Source organism: Vanacampus margaritifer, chromosome 1 (assembly GCF_051991255.1).
Source record: "Vanacampus margaritifer isolate UIUO_Vmar chromosome 1, RoL_Vmar_1.0, whole genome shotgun sequence".
NCBI lineage: Eukaryota > Metazoa > Chordata > Actinopteri > Syngnathiformes > Syngnathidae > Vanacampus > Vanacampus margaritifer.
Window position 1 is genome coordinate 24690127 of NC_135432.1, and position 20582 is coordinate 24710708.

Consider the following 20582-nt stretch of genomic DNA (forward strand, 5'->3'; position numbering starts at 1 on the left):
TTTGGATACAGAGGCCTCTTGTGTTTGTCTGCCCTGTTGGAGTTTGCTTGTACAGTACGGTACATAAATGAGGGCAGTGAGAGGGAAGTAATCCAGTTCCAACACTGATTCAATTCATAAACGTGACCCTCTTCTCAGCTCATAATTGGAAGGGTTGATCACTTTAAAAGCATGCATAATGCGGAAGAATAGTAGTCATCAATGACGACAAACGCATGCATGTTTTATTTTAAAATTTAATATGAAATTAAAGATTTAATAAGAAAGAAAAACAATTATAGAAAATGACAGCTTTTGGTTGCCCTTCCACTTCATTAAGTAGCTACAGAATCTTCATGTGTACAATCTTATTTTCCGTGCAGTACGGCTGACATTTGACTTTGAATGTTAAAAAAAACAAAAACAAATGGGAGGGTTACGTCAGGAAAAAATATCTGGCCGAAAAACTCAAAACAAATCATACATGTGACTGGTGAGTCTGGCGACCCCTGATGGGACAGGCTGACAGTTGCAGAACCTGATTAAAGTGTTAAAATGTTTTACTTTTAAATATTCATTAAAAAAATAACTGTACTAATATGCAGTTCTATCACATCAATACATTATATTCTGAATTTATAATCGTAGATTTAGTAATCACTATTACATTGGTCGCCGCGCCTTATAGGAGCCAACATGCTTCACCATCATCTTTCTGTTACGGATACCCCAAGGAGACAAACTTAGCAAAAGTAGTAATCGGTGGCAGGCTAGCAGAGTCTGAGAATGCTCTCAAAATGTATGCTTCAAACTTCGGTCATTGCATTCTATTAGTTCACCACGAGATGGTAAAAAAAAATCGACATCGTCAGTCTTCATGTCAGGCTATGGCCCCGTAAATGGGCAGTCACAGTAAGTACCTTGCATGTAGCTCGACTGGCCAAATAAAAACCATACATACCGACATGAGTGGAAAAAAGTAAGAACTTGGTATAGAGTCGTAGTTACCGGTCAGAATTAAGGCCTTGAGTTCAAGAATGGATATTCAGGGCTCCAGGCTGCCCCTAAATGGTGGCATTTTGCCCGAAAATTTGAGGCAGCGGAAATAAAACTTTCATCTACTTGCGCCAGTGCAACCTGTAGAGTTTTAAAAATTATTATTCTTGAATTTCTTTTTGTTGCTGACAAACTTCTACTTTACACTTCAGCCCATTTCTCAATAATATAGTAAAAATCAGTTAGATTAATATTTTGCAAGTCAATTTACAGTGTGTGCACCTATAAGGTTAGAATCCACCGTATGCCCATTAAAAAAGAAATTCTGGAACCCTGAATATTAAACAAAATTATAACTCCAAATAAATTAGCAGCAAAAACACATTCCGACCAACCGTGCAAAGAATCCATTTGTGTAGTGATACCCAACCACTGGACCATTTCATTTTGTAATTGGTAAAAAAAAAGAAGAGAAGATTATGTGGTATCTTTGTTCATGTATCTCACTGACAAACTGTAAAGTAGTGGCAGGCAAAACAGTTAAACGGCCTTTCCACTAGATGGCAGAAGTGCAATTAACCAGTGAAGCCACCTTAATGTCATAGATTTTACACAGAAAACAAATAAGTACATTTGGGAATAAATTGAGTCAACCTAATTTTCCAGTGTTTATGTATTTTTGCAACATTTTGTCTTATGGGGTGCTGTGAAATTTTTCACATGTGAAATACATGCCTTGGCTAAATAAAGGTTGGGAAACACTGCACCATGTATGTTTGCAGAAACTTCAAGTGTTATTAATCTGATGTGAGCATTGTTTGGCCATCATGAGCTCAAGACATTCTGCTCACCTGCTGCCTTATGCTTGACAATTACAGAGGATCCTGCCCTCCATATTCAATCCAAAGTCTGTTTGCACCTCCTTAGAAGCGAATGATCCTGGAAAAATGTATCCTAAATAAATACTAAAACATGTCCCGGGGCTTTTTTTACCAGTGGTAGCAATGCGGGCCACGTCTCAGAGTGGCGGCACGCCCCGCATTTTCCGGATGGCGTTGGCGATCCGTTTGGCCAGTCCTGGGCTTGGCTCCTTAATCTGGAAAGTGCCTGTGAGCAGGTGGTAGAGGGATCCATAACCCACAGCCACCACCGTGCAGGTCAGGCAGATGACATTGTAAGGCATGCTGAAGTCTGGAGTAGGGATGTTGACCAGCAGAGGTTCTGTGTAGAGGCGCACAAAGTAGCTGGACTCTTCTTTGCTGGGGAAGCTGGAGGCAGACACAACCCACAATTGAATTAGAGGACAACCTTTCCAATTTGAACAGTCAGAAAACCTACAAAATACTTACAAAGTGTTGAAAAGGGGGCGTGTATGTGTGGCATTTGAATCCATGGCAACAATGCTTGGTACAAGAGAACTGATAACAGAGGACCTAAACATCAGAGAAATAGGTTACACAAATAGGTTACACACCTGCTGGGGAACGGCGGCTGACTTGGTTGTCACACACCACCTCCCCCTTTCACCCCACCCAAATGCGTGAGTCCTAAGATTTCTGCTGTTCATGTGACTTTATGAGCTGAGGTTTTTCCATTTTCTTGCTGTGCCCCCTTTTAACTCATTCACTGCCGTTGACGCCTAATTTTTTTAAAATCATCTTTTGTTGTTTTTCAACAAATCGTGAGTTAACAAGTGAAGTCACGCCATTAGTTACAATTAATTTTAATCACCTGACGTCCCTAATTTTTGATAATATTTTCTTTTCTTTTTTTTTTTAAGATTTTTTAAAAAGATTATAAAAAATTTGGAGCATCAGGTGATTAGAATTTGTAATCGTAATGATTTCACTAGTTAACTCAAGATTAATCACAAATTTTCGATCTGTTCTAAATCCACAATAAGAAAATTCTAGGTTTTCATACTCTTAATAAAAGTGGGAAAAAATATTAAACTAATAGAAATAGTTCAAATTAATTTTTGACATTTATAGTCGTCAATGGCAGTGAATGAATTAAAAAGAAAAAGAAAAGATAAAAAATTTGGAACATCAGGCGATTAAAATTTTAATCGTAATTAATCGCATGACTTTAAATGTTAACTCACGATTAATCACAAATTTTATATCTGTTCTAAATGTACAATAAAAACAATTATAGATTTTCATACTCTTGCTAACAAAAGTGGGGAAAAAATGTTCAACTAATAGAAATGGTTCAAATGAATTTTTTAAACCTTGTTCCCCCCTCCCTTATGCCCGCCCCATCTAAGAAACTCAGTGCGCTGAAAGTTGACCCCCCAGGATTTGCGTTCTGTTGCTCATTGTAGTTTCATGTTTCTTAGACAGGCTGTGACTTGTGGAATTTCCCTTTTAGGAATCAATAATCTGAATCTGAGATTTTAGAAATACATTTATAGTATCAGCAGCACTGTGGAAAAGTGAATGTGATGTGATGACATTTTTAAAACTCCAACAACTAAACAAAAGAAACACAAACCCGATATAGAAGCCATGATTGGGGTCAGGCATGTACTCGGTCCACTTGAGCAGAATTCTCTCAAACTCCACGGTGACTTCAGTGACAGAGTTGGGAGGAAGCTGCACCATCATCTCCAGCATAGACGGCTTCACGCGGTCCTTGGCCGGGTCATAGTGGATATAACCTGGAAGTGGGACGGGGGGAGCACAAGCATCGTCTTGATTTATCAGTCATATAGGACATAAAGCCGTTGTATCATTCTACATAGTCAGTACAAGATCACCACTAGGACAGGATAGGATGGAAGAGATTTGTAGTATGATGAAGTCATGATTTTTCTAAACATTTAATTCAATTCTAGGCAGATGGTTCATTCTTGTGCCATCAATTGTTGGAGGCCTAATACAAACTTCTTTTTTTCACATTCCCACCGAAGGGGACCGCAAAAATTTAAAATTTATTTATACTTGAGTCCACTCTTGTTCATCTTATCTGAATAAATATTACATTCTGCATCTGTGTATTGATACCTGCAAGCCTCACTTGTGACAGCTGCTTCTACTTTATACATTAAAGGTGCTACATGACTGCAGGTTTCTCCAAGACTGGATTTGAAAAGAATTGTGTGAGCTCTGATATTCAATTTTTCACGGGACAAGTGACACTGCACTGAAGTCAGTGCATTTCTAAAAATTGGTTGAAAAGACTGGCCCAACTTTCCTCGGAACAAAATCATCGTAGGCCTCCAGGTTCTTTGAAAGAAAAAAGGTCCAGGGCTTTCTTGTAAATAAGAATAAATGTCCCCAAAGCAGATGTCTGTGTGGCCAGGAAACAGGTGAGTCAGACCAACATTTATCATCATCCCACATGGGCTTTGAATAATTAAATTTTTGTCGCCAACAGATATATTTATGCTTCTCTGCAAACCACCTCCGTCCTTCGGTTGTTAAAGTGCTTCAATAGGGGCGATTTCGCCTGCTAAGTTTATGGTTGTACCTCACATCTATACAGCCTGCTAACATTTCCTGCCACACAACGAACCGCGCATGCGCCAAAATATGTCAACAAAGGATCCTCCTATGGCCAAATTGAAATTATGAGTTAGTAGCTAGTGAAGATTGTTAGCTCAAAATGTATCTTGAAAAATCATTTCCATAATTGCACTTTGTTCAAATGGTCCCAAAATTGTTGAATTACCCAAAATTTGCTTTGATGAATGAATAATTATTAGAGTGTAATTAATTACATTAATGTTTTAATAAGCTTTCATGGAAGACAGCACAACTTATTTTATTTATTTAATTATTTTTACTATTGACAAACTGAAATATCAAGCATTTGGACAGTATTAATGTAAGAAAACGGTATCTTAACTGTCACGAACATGTACAGTAATTTCTGGACTATAAGCCATTACTTTTTTCACTTGCATTCGACCCTACGGCTAATACAAAGGTGCGGCTTATCCATCAGATCACAAGGGAGCGCACTATAAAGGAAGCGCAAGAGTCAGGCAGAGCAAAACAAGCCAAGTGAGCCAAATACAGTAGCAGAAATAGAACGAGAGAGAGACAATTTGCACCCTCATTACGAAAAAGAAAGTAGCTGGTACCCGGTGCGGTAACATTAAAACACCTGCAGCTTAAAGTCGGGTGCGGCTTATATGTGTAACAAACTCGAGTATTTCCCACATTTAGCTAGCGCGGCTTATAGTCAGGTACGCCTTGTAGTCCAGAAATTACTGTGGATTCCTTTCTACAAGTGCACATGTTTAAACTAGCGATGATATTGGGGGGGGGGGGGGGGAATGGATCTGGTATCTGTCAAAATGGTTCCGATCGTCCCGATCCACAGAGGCTTATCTCCTGGGCACGCACATGTTCACGTCTACAATGACGAGGTGAAACAGGGAATGGTGAAGTAAATATTTCCCCTTTGCTAAGTTGGCTCAGCCAATGTCTGTCAAACTTGCACTGGGAGAACATCGGAAGCCATTTGGTAGGAAGGCGGGCCCCCCCTCGCCAGCTAGCGGAAGCCGTTCGGCAGCGAGGCGGGCCCCGTTCCGCTGGCTCACGAAAGCAGCCCTCGCGCCGCCGTCGGGGGGCCATCGCAAGAGAGACTGGGGACTGGCTGGACTCACCGCTGGCCAAGCGGGGGACCTCCGCGGGAGCAAGCGGGGACTGGTTGGTCTCACCGCCGGCCAAGCGGGGCATGCCTCGCTGCTGCCGCGATTGGCGAAAAAAAGAATATTTTAAACTGCTTGTCAGTAACATTTTATTTTGAGAATATGACTTTTATTTTGAAAACCGGATGCCATTCTCCGCGCCAGCGTCCCGTTGTGCATACTACCGTAAAGTGCGAACTTGAAATGAAAAGCGGCTGACTTGACGTAAAAAGAAGAGGCGGCAAGCTTTCCTGCAGTGGAAGAACGGCCGTGTGAGAAGCGGCAACAGAGTTTGCCGAGGCGGGCGAGACAAAGAATAATGTAATTAATCATGCCTGTTGTAATGGCATTTTGTACATATGGGTGGCATTTGGTGATCATCTATTTTCTACTACTATAAAGAGCAAAAAAGCATGTAAGCTATGAATATTTCTTTACGTGCAGACATGACAGTGTGTAGACAGAAGCAAGTGGTGCAGGAGCCTTGGTCACATTGAACTCATTTTGTAAACATATGCGCTTGGAATCAGGCGAGCCTTGGCCACATTATGCACAGTTGAAACATTAACACTGCTTGAATATAAGAAAATAAAAGTGTACCGTCACTTAAGTAATGATTACATTCATTCAATACATGTATTGAAAAAATTGAATGAAAATCATACTCCAATAAATTACAAATAATAAAAAAAATATTTCGAAGATCTTAAAGAACATCTAAAAGCATTTGAGGTTTTTTTGTGGAAATATATTGAATATTATTGGGGGGACTAGTCCAAAAACAATTTAGTATGGATTGGTACCGGCAGATACTGAACCCAAGGTATCGATATCGAATCGGTAATAAAAAAAAACTTTTAACCTGCTTCAGACACATTTGAAGTCTGTTGCTTTTTACTCACTGGGACTGTTAGTCTTCCCTTTGCTGGTGACACGGAGGGTGTGGATGTAGAGACGAAAGTACCAGGGCACCATGTCCAGCATCAGCACAGGAAACGACCTGTACGGGTGGTTGTTGTATATCAGCGTGTGGATCTCTCCAGTCTGCATCCCGTAACCCGCCACATAGCGCTCTGCGTGGAGCAAAGGCCGCAGCATGTGAACTGTAGGAGGACAGAAAGAGGACAAGGTGCTTTGACAGTTTCTTATGTGAGGACATCTACAGCAAAATACAACTCAACAGAAGTGGTTAAAGTGTATTTCCTGCTGTAGCCAGCCAGCTGATTTTCAGACTCACCTTCACTAGCTTTCCAGCGAATCAAAATGTTGAGAGAGAGCGTTGTGCCATAGGTGCTTTTTTGGGTCAGGTCGTAGACAGAGAAGGTCCGTCTGTCCCCGAGCACCACTTCTTGGCTGGGCAGTGGAGCAGGAGGGCTCACCTCAAAATTCTCCCCCTGTAAAATGCCTACTATTACTCTACAATGTGTGCAGAAAGGATTTTTGCATTTGGCGAGACTTTCAGTGTGCCAAATTGAACCTCAGCACTGTCTGAAACGTCGACGTAGACTTTACTGGAGGAAGCCAGCGGACAAGCCTCAGTCAGGGTGCGGGAGAACATCTTGAAGAGAGACCACTCTGTGGAACAAGGTGATAAAACATGTTATTTTCGTGGCCAACAAAGCTGAAACATTTGTTGAGTGGGATTCCTACCTCGTTTGCCTTGTCCGGAAGTGTAAAGGTCAAAGACCACATTCAGCGTCTGTCTCAGCTCCCACAAGGTGCTTGTGCAGCGTGCGTCCTGGCACACGGGGCGGATGTGCACTGCCTGAGAATGAAAACTGCTGTGGAAGACTTTCTCCGACTTCAACAGCACAGCAAGGCCAGCCTGCGGGAGCAAAGTGGTAACAATAGGAACAAGATGACTTTGCTGATGTTGGCTAGAAACATTAACTTCCCAAGACAATGTAGAGCAAATGACGACAACGGACGCATGGTAGAACATTCAAGACGCACCTTGGAGCCACATGGCAAGAGTTTCTTCCAGGGTGTCAAATTTTCAGTGCAGACAATCTCACGTGGAAAGGTGGCGTAGCGAAGGAAGCGGTGGTCGGTCACTTTGAGGACGACAGAGCAAAATTAGCATCAAGCAAAGCCACTTTCATCAATGAATTAATTTAGTTACAGTCCAGTAGAAATGGTCAACGTTGATATATCTTTTTGCTAATTTCTCTAATATTGTCATGTAACTTTCACATGACACCAACTAGTAATAGACAATCATTTTGAAATTAACTTGGCCAATATTTACCACCACAAACCTGTAGCATGATGCAGCCAGGCTACCCGACTGCAGTGATTGGTAGAAACTGTGATCTAATGGAATGCCTCCATAATAGCATTTCCAAATGTGAGGAGCTAACATCATTAGTTTACATAATACAAAGAGTGCTGAACAGTGTCAAATTGTACCATTGCCTATCCCCAGTGGCTTGAAGGAGGCGCTGGGCTGAATGCTGTTAGTGGAGTCACAGTTCAATGACGCGCAGAAGATCCCTGCCAAAACATTTGTCAGCTCCTTCCACGTGCCATCCACACTGAAAGAATCCAGAAAATAACGGCTTTACTATAACATGCTTTTGAATGAACAAAAACACTAATACCTGATCCTAAGAGACTGTTTTTCCGCTAGCAATTAAAACAGGGTTATGACATGGCATCTTTCTAAAGGACTACTCACTCTGTTACTGAGTCCTGGAACCAGACCCAGAGCTCAGCTCCAGGGGGTGACAAATTATAGGGCAGCCCCCACTGCATGGTCCTCCAGTGCCCCTGCGTTAAGGAGATGTGCAGCTCGCGCACAGAGAATTTCGAGATCACTTGACCAAGTGACTTAGGAAACAGCCGGTAGTGGGACACTGCAGAGAAAAAGAAAAAACAAATGGTGTGTGATGAACAAAATTCAAAATATTAAAAAATACTATGGATGTGTCATTCAAAAAAAGTAGTTATACAAGATCGCAGTTGAGTTGGAGAGTAGTTCATATTAAGAGCAATGAAACGGTTATGTATTGGATTACATACAACAGATGGGGCAGGACTTCCTGCTAAAAATCTCGGCGTGCTTAACATTTTCCGTCAATGCTTACAGCACACTCCCGAAGGAAAATTCAACAGTTCAAGTTTCAGCAATCGAAAAGTGCAACTGCCGAGCATTGATGTTAGGGAGAGGCCCCGATACTGCATTAAAACAGTGGCATGTTACTTGTTAGTACTTTCCGATGCCGATACCATTATTTCTGACGCTAATATAGGACTTTGGATGCAGCACCTTGTGTCTTGCTTGTGCACGACATTCACTGATGTGTGACGTGTTCACTGCATGCCGAGCCAAGATATCCTATTGGCCCTTGAATGCTTTGAACCAATGGCAGGACAGCTTTTTCATGTTGAAAAAAAATTAGGTATCGGGACGTATCGGCCTATACTGCAAAACTGGGTATCGGAATTGGTATCGAGAGCCAAAAAACGGTATCGGAACAACACTAATTGATGTGTGCCTTGTGTCAGGCTTCTATAGTTGGAACTCGAGTGAACGGCAGGCACAGGGAAAGTTAGAGGTGGCAGATAGAACTTTTCCACTCATGTACCCATAATGCAAAAAAAAAAACGTAACAAATTATTCTGCAATACAATTTGTGAGCTTTGTGAACCAGAGGTTTTCAAATCTTTCTTAAGTAAATTAAGAAACATACTTTTATTTATTTAATCTTAAATGTTTTCTTTTTGAACTCTCCTGTTAATAAATATAAATGTTGTCAACGTATGTAATTTTGGCAAGCTACTTTTGTTTTCTCTGCTGTTTCTGGATGTCGTCACCCGTTTGTAAATGCTTTGATTGTGTGAATCAAATTGAGCTGGCTTGTCCATGAATGTGCTATAAAGCTGACTTGACTATTGAGCAAATATATATAAAGCAAATTGTGACTTTGATTTCCGTTAAGAAACAAAATGGGAGAAATTTTCACATGCGTATGAGGCGCCCGATGAAAAATATGTCACAATATCGCTTAATATCGATTACCAAAGGCATAGTGCCCAAAGAAACGGTGGAAAGCGGAGATTGTATAACCAGTCCTAGTATAAACCTATCCTTTCACAGCTATGCTCAGTTTTATTGAGACACGTTTAGATGTATTTATTTTAAACGTGTAAAAGCTTCAAAGACAGCACTCGTTGCTTTGAACTTTGTAGCTAACCGCTAATGTACCTTTGTTTTCTCCATTGAAATCTGCTTCCCACAAGGTTCGAAATTGAAAGCTGGCGTAAATATCCGCCGACGCAAGCGGTCTGATGACCAGTTCTTCTTGAAAATCATCTTTCCGCCGCGGAGGAACAGCAGAGACCCGGTCGGAAGGTGCCTGCTTGTTAGCAGGAGTCCCTTTTCCAACCTTGGACGTTTGCTCAGTGGTTTCCTTCACACTTTGTCCGTTTTGCTGCGGTGTGGTAAGATGGCCATTGTTCAGTGTCGAGTCTTGATTGTGTGCGACGACTAATGTCGACAAACTAATAAGAAGCAGGGAGACTGTAGCGCACCTGTGCTGTGCCATTTCTTCCTCCACTACAATGACTGACTAGTAGTCAACCCGGGAGGAGTGACGATATATTACTTCCGGATTTTACGTCATGAGTCAAACCAACAAGCCAATGGACATTCGCGTAGAGGAGTCACGTGACCGCAACCCTTCACGCTTTGTTTTGCACAAACATACTGTATTGTGCTTTATTACGACACCAACGCTTGATATGGTTCAACTTCAATCGAATAAAATATTTATTGTATATAGCAGTAATATTGAGATGTATTCACAGAGCTGTATCGATAAAGGATATTCTATTTTGGTATTAAAAGTAATTTTGCGGTTTTCTGGTTTGGTATTAAAAGTAAGCTTGTTGCGTTTGATTTTATTCATGCCATAATAATAACATTTTCGACTGTTAACAGGTTTCTAGATCACCATCATCAAGTTGCAGACCGTCATATTGGGTTATTATTTGCAACGGCACGTGATAATAATAACACATCAAATATAACCTGTTAAGCTCCGTGTGTGTGCGTGCGCGTAGAATGGACAGGGACGGGCGCGGGGCACATCATCATTCACCCCCTACCCCCTTCACGCAGCCGCACATGCGCGCACATATACACACGCACGCATACGCATACACGCATGCACATCCACGTTTCTTTTGCCCGGCCATGGATCCCTAAAAGACGCTCCAAGCCGCTGTTGTCAGAGCGAATCAATAGCCCATTCGCTCGCTGCTTTCCTCCTCCTGACCTTGCCCGCCTCCGGCTTGGCTTCTTAATATTTGATCCGGGATTCCTGCGCTTTCCACCCATGGCCACATCGGATGGACTAGACGGCTGTCTGCAGCGAGGCAGATCTCAAAGTGACCCGAATATTCTCACCGAACCGGAGATTGATTTAGCTCACGGCACAGGTAAGGTAAACGCGTCGTTTTCCGGGTATTTGTCTTTTGTATCATAGAGGTGTTTTTTTTCTTTTTCTTCTTCTTCGTAAATGCTTTCTTCCAATTCGGGTAAATATCAGCGATGATAAGCGCCCCCCGTCCCCACCCCCTTCTCCGCACACTGGATGTTGACTGAACCCAAATATAAAAAATTATACCACATCATTGGCCGTGCTCCCTGCAGATTTAATTATGCAAGAAGATGTGTGTAAAGACGCCTGTGGCATCAGCAAATGTGTCACAATGCACACATTTGCATGCATGTTGCTCATTCAGTGCATCATACTCATCGATATGAAACAATGCAGCCAGTTGTTGCCTTACAATGTGAGCCCCCATTGTCCACTGAGGAGACACGGGTTCTATTTTATTTGTTTTTGTTGCAGGCATTGCATTTGCACAAACTGATCTTGACGTACTATTCAGTCTCTTTGACAAGCCTGTGACACCACCCTTGTCTCTTTCCATACTGAGCCCCTAAGTGTTATGATGAATGTCACGTGATGCCACCCATGGAAGCACTGAATGCCCAATTCACCACAGCCATCACTTTGCAGATCCATTGACACGGCAGGTGTGCTTTTCAAACATGGAGTCCCTGTTTATCTTGGTGTTAGTCATCCTTCTGCATGTTGGTCTTTGGCAAAAGCCTGGTGAACTGCAAGTAAAGTTTACAGGTTTAGCTCCAAATGCTCATAAATTTGGGGCAAAGCATTTTTTATTTTATTTTTTTTACATAAGTGAGGCTATTTGTAGTTACATTGTGTGGGCTTGTTAAGAGTCAGTGCTTCCTCCCACACAGTTTTACGCACATGACGAAGGATGCTCTACTGAATGATGCAGGCAGAAAAAAGCATGACATTCACCTTTCAACTGTTCACTAATGAGCCCAGCTTTGCGCATCCATGAAATTTTACCTGTCTGCTCCCTTCATGCTGTCCAACACTGGGTTTTTAATGGACCTTCGCTGTGTCCGGATCTCTTTTTGGAAGATCTAATTCACACATTGGCGGATGTGTTAATATCACACTGAGTGCTTGACGCAACCTGAGTAAACAACACTGACGCCTCGGCAGATCAGCCACGCTAACGAGGGCCAAAGTCATCAGGGAGCATGCACACACAATCGCTACAGTGGTGCACAGCGTGGCGAAGTTACAGTAGGCTACCTTCCAACAGATGCCTAATGACACGCATCAAGTACAGTTGGTGTGCATCTGCAGGGACCGCATCTGGTCTGGTGACCTACACTGGGACGACCCTCCCACCCCACCCCACCCTCTGCATGAGGCTCATCACCACAGTTGCATCTGGGGCACCGGTCTTTGCCAAAGGATTACTTTAACACCCCTCAACACAGTTGTGGCCTTCGCAGATCAGATGCATAGGCGGACACAAGTGTGACGTGACATCTATCTATCTATCCATAGTAAGCATGTGGCACAAATATCAGTCTGAGAAAAAAAAAACTGAGAACATCCAATGAGAAAATTAGTGCCCCTCACTATGTCAGTACAAATCGTAATCAATATACTTATCAAGCGAGACGTTGAATGAAGTGCATGATTACAGTACTGGTATGATTTGGATTGATCACAGTAAAGGGCCGCTCTAAAATGTGCACTTTTTTTTTATACAATGCAAAGTCAGTGAATTGTAAAAAGAGAATGTTAGCTGCAGGTTAGCATTTACTGTACTGTATATGTTATGACCTTCATATCACTGTTAAGGACAGCAGAAAAAAACAGCACATTTGCCGAGTCAATAACATCATCAAAGAGAGTAAGCCCTTTTCAACACTAAATGTTGGTCAATAATTTGTAAAGGGAAAAAATAAAATAAATATACAATTAAAATAAAATAACAAAACAGCCCAAATAAAGTATCAATTTGTGACAACATTAAATTGACCAAATTTGGACAGAGGAAGTTTCCACCTGACATTGATATTTACAAATGTTTTCTGAAGATATTTAGGCACCAGTGTAGCGCTTCACTGTACAACCTCATGTCATCTGACGTGACCTTTTACATTCTCTGAATGATGACTTGTCCCTTTCCTTGAAAGTCCCACTTTTTCATGGCATATTGTTGACTAAGCTAATGGCGTTGAGAGGACACCAATCATTGAAGACAAATGATGTGCTAAATTTCCTCAGTGTGTCCTTGAGTAAGATTTGCGCTGACAAATCTTACACAAAGCATTAAGCAAGAGGGCTGCAGGTTTGTTGTTAGTAGATAATACTACTAAATGTATCATTTAACACTTTGATGGTGGCAAATAAAAGTTTTGTTTGCATGCGCTTGCAATGCCTGAGTCTATATCAAGCAGTCCGGGCTGACTGCTGATCTCTTCTTAGAGTGCATCTGGAAAGTATTCTCAGCGTTTCACTTTCCCCCCATTTTGTTATGTTACAGCCTCATTCCAAAATGGAATACATGAATTTTAAAACAGAGGTCACAAAAAACAACCAAAAATAAACATCAGATGTCCGTATTGACAGCCTTGCTCAATCATTTGTTGATGCACCTTTGGTGGGAATTACACCTCAAGTTTTATTGATCCCATGAGCTTGTCACACTTCTATGCAGCAACTCTTGCTCAAGCTCCTTCCGGTAGGATGGGCGTGTCAGTGCACTGCCATTTTTAGATCTCAACACAGATGTTTAATCGGATTCAAGTCTGGGCTTCTCCACTTCATGATTCTGTCAACAAGATACTTCAGTGTAGGATGGTATTGGTCAGGTGATGGGCAGTTCCTGGTTTCCTCCAAATAAGACTCCTGGGATCCACGCCAGAGTTCTTTGTCTCATCAGACCACAGAATTTTCTCTTATGGTCTGAGAGTCCTTCAGGTGTCCTTTAGCAAACTCCAGGCAGGCTGCAATGTGCCTTTTACAAATGAGTGGCACGCCTCTACCCAAGCCTGATTAGTGGAGTGCTGCAGCAGAGATGATTGTCTTTCTGGAAGGTTCTCCCCTCTTCACAGAAGACTGCTGAATGACCAGTGAGTTGTTGGTCACTTCCCTGACTAAGGGCCCTTCTTACCTGATCGCTCAGTTTAGATGGACGGCCAGCTCTAGGACTCCTTCCTTTTATATGCATGATGGAGACCATTGTGCACATTGGAGCAGAATTTTTTTTTTGAACCCTTCCCCAGATATGTGCCTGGACAAATCGTGTCCAATCACTGAATTTACCACAGGTGGTAGCCCTCACACATGACAAGTGGAAACATGATGCACCTCAGCTCAAATTTGAGCTTTGTGGCAAAGGCTGTGAATACATATGTACATGTTTTTTTAAAATTCATAATAAATGTCTAAATCCCTATTTTTCACATTGTCATTATGGGATCTTGCGTGAAATTGTGTGTGTGTGTGGGGCGGGGGTGGCTTTTTATTTTGGAATGAGTCTGTAACGTGGAAAAAATGTGGAAAAAGTGAATCGTGAATTTTTTCTGCATGCAATGTAAATGATCCTCTTTCACTCACCTGCAATTGACCCAAGATTAGCATATCTTTCGTGTTTGCAGCAATGAGCATCGTTAGTTTGTTGACAAGCCTTGAAAATGATTCCAATCAAATCAGACAGGTTTTGTATATACTGTACAGTGATACAATTCCTAGCCATCAAGCCTTATATAACAAGGTCTTCGTTGGTTTGTTAATGAACTAAACAATGTGTTATTTGTTTCAGTGCCACTGGAATTACTGACATAGGAATGGTTTACAATTGGCTTGAGAGGCTGTGGAAAGAAACAGTAGAAAGAACCATTCTCTGTCTTCAGTTCACACAGTACCTGAATCAATAAGGGCTTCATTTTTTCTCATATCATTTTCTATTTCGTGCAATTATAGCTCTTGCATTAAAAGCTACTGTAAATAAGATCAATGTGCATTTCCATGACCATTTTCCATATGCAGCACAAATGTACATGTGTACATACATACTGTACATCATGTACGAAAAAACAAAGTATAGTGTGTGGTTTCAGTAAATGTGCCGTGAGCCAGCCCGGCACACACCTGCAGCCTTATTAAGTCTTCACTTCCTATTTCCTGTTGCAGGCAGCTCTTCACACCACAGTCACTCATTAGTCATGGTCAGCTTCAAGGGAGCGCGCTTCAGTCACACACAGCCACCTGTTGGTAGAATCCTCCTCACTGGATTAGCTATTCATTTCTCCTTCAGTGATGCACAGACATCCCCACAGAGACCTCAAGGAAACACTTAAGTCAAGTTGTGGATCTGAGCCGCTTCCTCGTCAGTCTTGAAACATGACAACTTTTTATTAAATATTGCATGGTGGTAGTTGTGACTGTCTGTAGCAAGAATACACTTTTTTTCCTTTTTTTAGAGAGAGGGTGTTGAGTGTTTGAGAGTGGACTCTCTAGCTCATGAATATATTTCAAAATTATTCAGGGAGCCGACTGGCATTTCTCCTCTGGTCCATTCATAAAACATACATTCTGTATTTCCGCATTGTCGCCGGGGGTGTATATTTTACTCAACTGCAGAGAATAACGAGCATCTCATAGGGTTAGGGTTAAGCATTATCACTGATTAATGGATTATCATGAATATGGTTTGAATTACAACCAAGTTTTCAAAGCACACTTGTCTTCCCTCCCACTAAAACACTAATTCTGTGGTGGCCATATATTCATGTCAAAATGTATTATTTTATTGGACATACTTTTTTTTTTCTTTTTCTGGAGAGCTCAGTATTGTTCATTCGATTTGACATGTCATCATTGCTCTCCTTTTATATATATATATATATATATATATATATATATATATATATATATATATATATATAAATTTTTTGTATGTGAATGTGTGTGTGCGTGCGTGTGAGTGTGTGTGTATTCATTAGGTCACCTAAAACCTATTAAAAAAAATCCCATACTAATAATATAATATAATAATAAATTGCCAAATGCAGAAACATCAAGTTATCACGATGTGGTGGCTCTCTCTAACAGGCAGAATTAAGTAACCAGAATTAGGTTAAACAATTCTATATACGTAGACCATGTTTCTATAAATTTTGATATTTGGTTTTTATTTGAGGCAGATATTTTTTCCATTAAAATGTGATTTTTTGTGAGGAGGTTAGACCATTGGTCGATATTCAGAGTTTGTTTATTTTTCCAGTTAACAAGAATTATTATTTTTTATTGGGAATACTTTATTATACTGAGTAAAAAGTATTATTCATAAAAATGAGTCACATGGAATGCACTATTTTTGTGCATGGATGACATCTGTGGCGGCCAATTACACTTGCACGGCATTTTAAACTGCATCTACAAAAGCACTTGTATACACTTTAGTAGTGACCAGTCAGTCAAAAAAGGGGCTGTCTACTAAAGATTCTAATACATGTATGTAAGCCTGACATGTAACTCGAATCCTGCAAATAATGTCTAGTTTGCTGTTTGTAAAAAGGTCAACATAACATCAGCTTTAGAAAGTTGAGCAACATCCACACAGACGTCTGCAATACAGCAAGTCCCCCAGGCGGCATTATTCTACTAACTCCGACACTGAACAAGTGAAACGGACTCACAGCATCTTTTTTTCGGTACTACTTGTCCACATTAGGCTATCAGGTGGGCTGGAACCTATCCCAGCTGACTGAGTGAGAGGCAGGGTACACCTGGGCTGGTTGTCTGCCAATCACATGGCCTATATACTGTAGACAAACAACAATTCACACTCATATTCACACCCAAGGACAATTTAGAATCAATAAACATAACATGCAAGTTTTTAGAATGTGGGAGGAACATGTAGACTTCACACATAGAAGACTGGAGCACACATTCGAACCCCAAACCTCAAAACTGTTGGGCACACGTGCAATCCACAATTCTACTCTGCTGCCTACAAAATCTCCGATCTCATTATAAAGTTAACAAACCCATAAAAAGGTCATGAATATTATCCATGGTCGATCAATGGAGAGGTGAGATTGGACCACTATATGAGCAGTTCTGCTTACTTGCGGGTTTATTTCTGTGAAAAAACATCCCACAAAATTCATCATTAAACCAAATCAAATTGGCCACCAACAATTATGCATAAGCCAGCACTATGTAAGGTGAATACATCAAATGCTTGTTAACAAGACATAACACCTGCAACTTCCCACACTTTCAAACAGCACTTGTACTCACTCCTTCACCTCAACCACAAACCAGGAAGCAGGAAAAGGAAACAATGGAAAGGTTAAGGCAGGGTATCCAAACTTTTTCATTTGAAGGCAGCATAAAAGCATATATATATATATATATATATATATATATATATATATACAGTGGTACCTCGGAGTTTGAACATAATTCGTTCTCGCAAAGTCCGAATTGTTCAACCCCCGAAACATTTTTCCCCAAAGGAAATAATTTAAATGCAATTAATCCGTTCCCAAGCATTTTTTTAAATCAGATTTTTTGGTCAAATTCCGAATTGTACGAGTTCCGAGACGTTCAAACTTCGAGGTTCCACTGTATCTATCTATCTATCTCTATATATATATATATATATATATATATATGTGTATATATATATACATATGTATACACATACATATATATACATATGTATACACATACATATATATATATGTATCTATATATATATATATATATATATATATATATATATATATATATATAAATATATATATATATATATATGTATACACATATATATATATATATATTAGGGGTGTGAATTGCCTAGTACCTGGCGATTCGATTCATATCACGATTCATAGGTCACGATTCGATTCGATTAATCCCGAAAATAATCTATAAATTGATTATTGTGATTTTTTGTATGTCAAATTTTGAAAATACTCATCGGTAAACTTGTACATGTACACTGTAAGAGTTGTATGAAAATGTATTTATTTATCTGAAAATTCTGCCTTATAACTGAGCCACTGCGTTTAACAAACAGGTTGCAGTCTGTTTCATGTTTTAACAGCACTGAAATAAAATATTAAGGCTTAATGTTCCATTAATATAAAATTCTTCCATGCTTAATGTGTGAATCCTAAACCAAGTAAGACGTTTTGTTTAATATTTCCATAAAAAAAATTATGTTTAAAAATCGATTTGGTCGCATATCAAATCAATTCGAGAATTGCGCGCTGTAATATTGCGATATATTGCCAAATCGATTTTTTCTATTACGTAACTAATTTATTAAACACACCGACATCAATTGAACAAGCAAGCCATTATTTTGTTTTTGTTTCTAGTTATTTTGGGAAAAACTACATAACAGGCAAGTCAAGCTTGCCCAATCCTGCTCTTCGAGAGCCGGAGTCCTGCAGGTTTTCGATGTTTCCATACTCCAACACACCTGATTCCTTTCATCAACAAGCTATGCAGAAGCCTGATAATGATCCTGATCTTTCGAATCAGGTGCGTTGGAGGACGCACCTGCAGGACTCTGGACCTCGAGACAAGGATTGGGCAAGCCTATGTTTGGGATGGCCTGTATCCCACCAGACTAGATCCACCCCTCAAATGAACAATGACCAAATCTCGTCCAACCAAAACAAATGAAAACTGTAGTAAGATGACCATTTTTAATTAACACAGTTATTTGAGGATCATTAATGTTTATAAATTAGAAAGAGCAGAAGGAGGAAACAATTTTGCTTCTAAAATTGAAATATTTTTGAAAAAAATTACTATCTCTATTCACCATATTATTGTTATCATTTTAGTCATAGTTTACTTAGATTGTTGTATATCTAGAAAAGCTGTACAATACATTTATTTTTAACTAGCCTAGCGGGCTGTGTCAAATGTCGTTTTTAGTATATGCCACGGGCGGCTGAAAAATAAATGGTGGGTCTTGGTTTGTATAACACTGGTTTAAAGTGTAAGGCTTCGAGGTGAATTAGGATTGAGCCTTAGAGTAACTTGTGATGCGTCACAAATAATACAATAATTGTACATGGTCATTAGAATTGATGAATTTCCCTACAGAGACCAATAAATCGAATCTAGCCATCTAATCTCGCATTTGCTAAAACAACATATCAAACAATGACCTCATTTTTGTGCACAGTACAATACATACCAGCTGTCATCCTGCCGTTGTCGTGTATATGAACACACATACTGTAAGGCCTGCAGGATGCAAAATGACAGGAGTACTGTACAAGGGTCCTGGCAAAAGAGGCGGAGAGACAACAGAGAGCAACCTTAATTGGGTAAACCAAAATAAATGCGGCCCAAAACAGCTGTTTATGACACTATGCAATCAGACATGATTTCAAAGCAGTTATCACTATTAGGCTCAATGTAGGCCCGATTCTTTTACCCATGTGAATTGTAGTCATTTTGGTTTTATTTTCCCTCATTCTCTCTCTGACTCTGTAATTAAAATGGTAATAATTCCTGTTATCAGCGTGTGACGTGGTAGCGATATGGACAACCTGCATCTGGATCACTTTTTGATCTTGAATCCTGCTTGCTGTCAACTACTTCAAGAAAACCGAGCCGAAAGATGACAACAACAAAAACCTCATTTGTGTTTCCCTGATGACACACGTTTCAGTGTGCGCGCCATGTGTTGCGGCGGCTGTTGTTTATGTCCTTACAGCTGCATGTGTGACCGAGGTTTGTGCTGATGCAGAAGAGAACTGACAGTCCTACATAAAACTAATGGAGTCGAATAGCATTTGGCAAAAAGGTGCAGCCATGTTAAACCGAGTTCCGGAAGTTGCATGCTGAACACAGTGAAGAGGTTAAGCCTCTGCGGGCATTGAGACTTTAGGGTTGTGCAAGACTGTACAAGGGGAGAAAGACATGAGAAGGTGGCCCTTTTGTTGAAAGACAGCCAAAGTTCCCCTAATTGCTGAGTAGCCATGACAGCATGATGGATGCGCCACAGATAGCGTTGACTGTGAGAGCTCTATTTTCGTAGACAGCGCACATGCACTCGGGTGTAAAATCTGCCGCTTTTTGATTGACAAGCCTCGTTAACATGTTTGGGAGTTTGGCAGAACACGCTGAGCCCGACCGAAGGCATTTGGATCTTCTGCATGGAATCCACCATGTCTGTTGATGCTTCCGTGTTCCTACCCACAAAGGCACAGATTAGCCGGGCCGATTATTTATCTGCCTTTTTACGAATCTGAAGGCCGATAAAGCTGGTATCCCACTGAGCGGTGAATGCTTGCGAACGTAGCGAATCATCAGGATTTGTAAGATGGTCACAGACAGTTTTTACTCATCGCAGAGACATTTCGAACATATTCAGACAATTTTTCACTGTCTGCGAAGATCTTTTGAAACCTTTTACGAACCCTGACGCAAACCCCAAATTAGCTACATCGCATACATTTGTTGCTCAGTTTGGTGCAGGGAACTTTTCATTTAGGGATTTATTTAAATTTTGCACTTTATAAAAAATGATGCTGACACTGGGAACTCCCAAGGCTTTATTTTGAAAAATTAAG

The 20582-nt window shown here is 40.5% G+C and overlaps 2 protein-coding genes across 4 annotated transcripts in view; one reads left to right on the top strand and one right to left on the bottom strand.

The window, feature by feature from the left end:
- Window positions 1–218: 218 nt before the first annotated feature.
- On the bottom strand, window positions 219–10216 carry pigt (phosphatidylinositol glycan anchor biosynthesis, class T). Its single transcript, XM_077586115.1, has 11 exons — window positions 9825–10216; window positions 8295–8472; window positions 8027–8151; window positions 7571–7671; window positions 7268–7442; window positions 7095–7192; window positions 6855–7011; window positions 6520–6720; window positions 3472–3637; window positions 2325–2408; window positions 219–2243 (listed from the first exon to the last, which is right to left on the bottom strand). The coding sequence occupies exons 1-11, from the start codon at window positions 10162–10164 to the stop codon at window positions 1994–1996; spliced, it is 1875 nt and encodes a 624-aa protein (XP_077442241.1). The 5' UTR covers window positions 10165–10216; the 3' UTR covers window positions 219–1993.
- A 534-nt stretch (window positions 10217–10750) lies between these two features.
- Window positions 10751–20582, top strand: part of phactr3a (phosphatase and actin regulator 3a) — a 34016-nt gene continuing 24184 nt past the window's right edge. For all 3 annotated transcript variants that reach the window (XM_077550702.1, XM_077550712.1, XM_077550721.1), the window contains exon 1: window positions 10751–11059. In XM_077550702.1, the coding sequence (XP_077406828.1) occupies window positions 10786–11059 (274 nt within the window). In that variant the 5' untranslated portion in view covers window positions 10751–10785. The remainder of the gene's footprint in view (window positions 11060–20582) is intronic.